The sequence below is a fragment of the Epinephelus moara genome, chromosome 3, assembly GCF_006386435.1.
Source record: "Epinephelus moara isolate mb chromosome 3, YSFRI_EMoa_1.0, whole genome shotgun sequence".
NCBI lineage: Eukaryota > Metazoa > Chordata > Actinopteri > Perciformes > Serranidae > Epinephelus > Epinephelus moara.
In genome coordinates this window covers 30,064,946-30,069,439 of record NC_065508.1, presented here as the reverse complement: position 1 = coordinate 30,069,439, position 4,494 = coordinate 30,064,946, and the positions used below count along the sequence as shown (strand labels likewise).

Sequence of the window (4,494 nt, the reverse complement as noted above, 5' to 3'; positions counted from 1 at the left end):
GGAGATTCTCATCATGGATGTGCAGCCGACAAATCTGCAGCAACTGTGTGATGTCATCATGTCAATATGGACCAAAATCTCTCAGGAATGTTTACAGCACCTTGTTGAATCTATGACACCAAGAATTGAAAAGGGGGTCCAACCTGGTACCAGCAAGGTGTACCTGATAAAGTGGCCAGTGAGTGTATATTAGTAGGGTATTTTAATCTTATTTTCCCATGTAAAGCACCTTGTAACATTGCTTTGAAAGGTCCACCTCTTCTTTTTATTATTATTATTATTATTATTAGCATTATCAATATTTTAAGGTGTCTTTTCTTATTGAAAGAGGAAGTGAGTAAACATTTTTACTGAAACCTAAAATGTCTGATAAAGTAATCAAAACTCCATGTGTAATTTATTTACAAACTCTGATTCACTGATTATCACAGTGTGAAACTGGTGATTTATTTTATTTTTTTTAAGATCATCTCAGTTTTATTTATTTTGCCTGTGTCTTCACTTTAATGGAGACAAAAGCCTGGAGGTGGATTAAAACCTTATTTAACTTAAAATGCATCAGACAGAGGGTGTGATGGTCGTCTAGTCTAAAGAAAAGATGAATTCACTTGATTTCAAATTTAATAAAGGTTTATTTTCGTTGTTCGGTGTTACAGATTAGCATACATCACGTAAGGCTTATTGGGCTTCACATGCCCGCATCAGCAGCAGTCCTGACCCAGCCCAAGCTCTCTAAGAAGACGAGGAAAAACTCCCCAAAATCCTGAGGCTGTAAGGAAGTTGGGAAGAAACCTCGGGAAAGGCAATTCGAAGAGAGATCCCCTTTCCTCGGACAGCTGGGGTCACTACAGGATCTGCCAGAAAGTCCATCCAATCAGCCAAATTGATTACGTCAAACAGCAAATCCTCCTTCCTGTGAAACAGAACGGTGTTAGTGGTTGTGTGTCATTTAGTCTCATCAGGAGTGTAAAAGGTGACAAAGCTGCCCCACCAGGAAGAGATTTTTTAAAACTATCTGCACACGCTAGAGCAGGCACGTCCAAACGTGAACATCGGTTCATGGGCAAAACGTGTCCCATGAACCGATGTCCGGCACACACAACTGGTTAATCAAGCAAAATCACTTGGCATTTTTTCCTGTCCAGGATGGCAGAACTATCACACAGTTTGTAGACTTGCACCAAGCAGGAACTACAAAGATGGAGCTAATGTGTTTTCATGAACAGGCGGAAAACCAAAGCAAACGAACGGTTTCTAAACAGCAGACATTTCCTGCGAGGCGGCAGACACGGCCACAGCAAGGAGGCGTGAAGTTGACAGCGAGGGACGCCACTTTCTGGAGTAAATAAAGACATATCTCACATATGTCCTATTTTGGATCCAGAACAGCAATTTTCACGGAAATGTGACCAGTTTACAACCCTGATATATGGCATTGGATGGATTCATTGACTGGTGTTAGGATATGTGTGTGTGTGTGTGTGTGTGTGTGTGGGTTTATCTCAGCCATGAGTGACGTTTGAGCTCCTCCAGGGTCGGATGCTGGTTGGGGTCTTTGGACAAACGTGCCCTCAAGAAATCCTGGCAATCTGGAGGGAAAGAAGACGAAAGGTGAAGGTGATCCATCTGAACGTGAACTAAACTCATCAGATTTGTGTCTGCTGTCGTGTCTTTTTCTTACCCTCAGGACGCTCCTCGCTGATCCTCAGCTCGTTTATCAGGAACTTCTTCATCTCAAACTTTGTGTTCCTGTGGAGCGTCTCAAACAGGACCACAGCCATCTGCCACACCGTGGTGGGGCCAGCCGTGTAGGTACCGCTGCTGTGCCACTCTGGAGGGCAGTGGGAAGAGGTACCTAGAATACACAGACATAATAATAATGGTGAGGTTGAGGAGGAGGAGGTGCAGCTTTGTTTGAATGTAAAAGTCAGAGATAGGTAAGTTAGTGCAGTGTGGGAGTAGAAGCTGGACATCTTACCGTAGAAGACGCGATAGGTGGACTTGTCTTTGAAAAAGCAGCTCAGGCCAAAGTCGATTATTCGTACGCGTGGGACATTCGAGCCGGTCTCGATGAGGATATCTGCCACCTTGATGTCCCGGTGGAAGATGCGCTGATGCTGAAGTTCATGTGCTGCATCGAAGAGCTGCTTCAGTATGATCTGAAAGACAAAAAGACAGAGGCGAGGGATCAGAGAGGAGCTTTGACATTTTTTCATGGTTGTGACTCTGGATTAGCTGCTGTGCCTGAAGTTCACCACATCTGTAAGATACAAAACCATCTTTCAAGCCTGTAGGTACGTAGGTGGTGAAATCCTTCAGAGATTTTCAGTATAGTCTGTGATGACCTGTGTGATCTGTGTGTTTGGCTGAGCTGAGTCTTTGTTTACATCCTGTCTCAGTGATAAACTGTTTGTTTCTTGCTTCAGACTTCTCTTTCAAAATGTCAAGTGTACCTAGATCTCAACAATCAATTTGGTGAGTATAGTGTCATCATAATCACCAACCATAAGTGATGGCCAAAAAAATATCAGCCCCATCTGATGTTCTGCAAGATGTCCTGAACTTGCCCCCAGTGACCCTGGCTACATGTTAAGTTACAGGTCACTCTACAGGTCACTCTACTAAGTCCCTCTTGAAGCCTCAAACACACACATTCACAAGGATCCTTCAGTAGCTTACCTTGGCCTCCTCCTCCTGTAGGGAGCCCCCGTTGTCCTTGACATATTTCAGCAGGTCCAAGGCGGGAACTGGTCTCTCCAGCACCAGGTTAAGCTCCTGGTCCAGATCGTACCAGTCCAGTAGGGACACTGGCGCCGACGTCCTCACTGTCCTTCATGATCCGGCTGAAACATGACAACAAAGTGAGAGTGAGAACCGCCATTCATCCATAATACATTCCGTCAGAGTGCAGTGTTGAACACAGCAGAGTTCAACACCCAACCCAGTCTCACTCCGAGGACGTCAAAATCCGGCGCTTGGGCAGTGACTTGCGGCGTCAGACACTGACCAAAAAAGCCGTCCTTTAGTTTAACGGCACCATGGGCGTTAGCGGGAAACAAGGCAGGAGAAGAACGAAAGTTAAGCCGTTTAAAAGTCCCAAGTAGGGCGGAAATCTTTCATACCTTCCAGTATAGCTCTGCTGAACAAATTATGATTGTGATACAAGGTGCACACTATGGTAGGTTTCTTTATTTTAGTGATAAGTGTCTGAAAAGACCTACTTCCAGTTGCCAGAAGGTGGCGCAATCACCATGACAGCTAATGTGCATGTAGTTGTCTTTGGGCCTGGACCCTTTTAAAACATGTCAAGTTTAGTGCGTATTGAACAAGGTACACAGAAGTTACAACAACTTCCTGTTTGGTGGCAACACATGGAAATTTGACTGCTTGTCACGGTCACATGGATAAAAACTCAAGCCTTAAGCAGCTTTTGATGTCCAATGTCTTTAGATGGCACAGACAAAATTTGAAGTCAATTGGATTAAATTTGTTGGGAGGAATTCGTTACAGTATGACCCAAGAAATGCACAAAAATTGTGCACAAAATTCAAAATGGCTGATTTCCTGTTGGGTTAAGGGTATTGCTCCAAAATGATCAGACAGACATGCACCCCCTCCACCACATTAAGGTGGTGATAATAGGATAATACCATTAGCAGTTTTCAACACATTCCTTTGGATTGGTAAGAATAAGCTTCGTTTCCTCACTGATTGTTGAAAATATAATTATCATGTTTTTTTTGTTTTTTTTATTTAGGCAGACGAACAGACAGGTGTATAGTTATTTCATGTCATGAACGATGAGTTTTTACTTGTCTTGCTGTGTGAGTAACTGAAACTCTACATTGTTTTATTAACTCCATGTCACTGTGTCAAACTGTGTCCTCACCTCTGTGTGAAAGACAACCATCTGCTGGCGACTCCGCAGTAAGGATACCTCTGAAGCTCCTCTAAATTATTTAAAGCCTGGGACCAATTTGCCTGACATTTATTTTTAATTCCTAGAATAACAGCAAACGTTTCAACAGAGGACTCACAGCAGCAGGTGTATGGGTGAACATGTTTGAAGATATCATCTTCAGTAGACCACTATAAAGTCTGTCATGAGGTTTTTCTCTTCACGCATCTTATCATTGTTCTCCAGCTACAACTACTGAGTAATGTGGATGTTGGGGACTGGGGTTGGTTTGAGAAACAAATTAACAAATTCAAGCTACCTGGTCAAAATCTATGTCTGGACTAGGCACCAAACAAGACATTCATAACTGATATATAATGAATAGAAACCAATAATTATTAATTTAGGCTGTAACTCAGATAAAATGATCAAATCAGATCTTGATGTTTAATTTCTTTGGCCTCATTGTTACCAGCTCTTACAATCAGTACAATTATCCTGGAAAACACAGGTGTTTCAAAATAATGGATTTTGTTTGCACATTTATTTTCGCCTCCACACTGGCAACAGCTGTGGCCAGAGGCTTATGTTTTTGG

At 42.8% G+C, this 4,494-nt stretch overlaps 1 protein-coding gene across 1 annotated transcript; it reads right to left on the bottom strand.

Annotated features, from left to right (window-relative positions):
* Positions 1-1,116: 1,116 nt before the first annotated feature.
* LOC126388128 (serine/threonine-protein kinase pim-3-like) lies at positions 1,117-2,889 on the bottom strand. The gene is given in 3 exon segments (XM_050041024.1): positions 1,117-1,589; positions 1,682-2,159; positions 2,680-2,889. Coding segments are annotated over 3 exon segments (780 nt in total). The 3' UTR covers positions 1,117-1,497.
* Between the last annotated feature and the right edge of the window lie 1,605 nt (positions 2,890-4,494).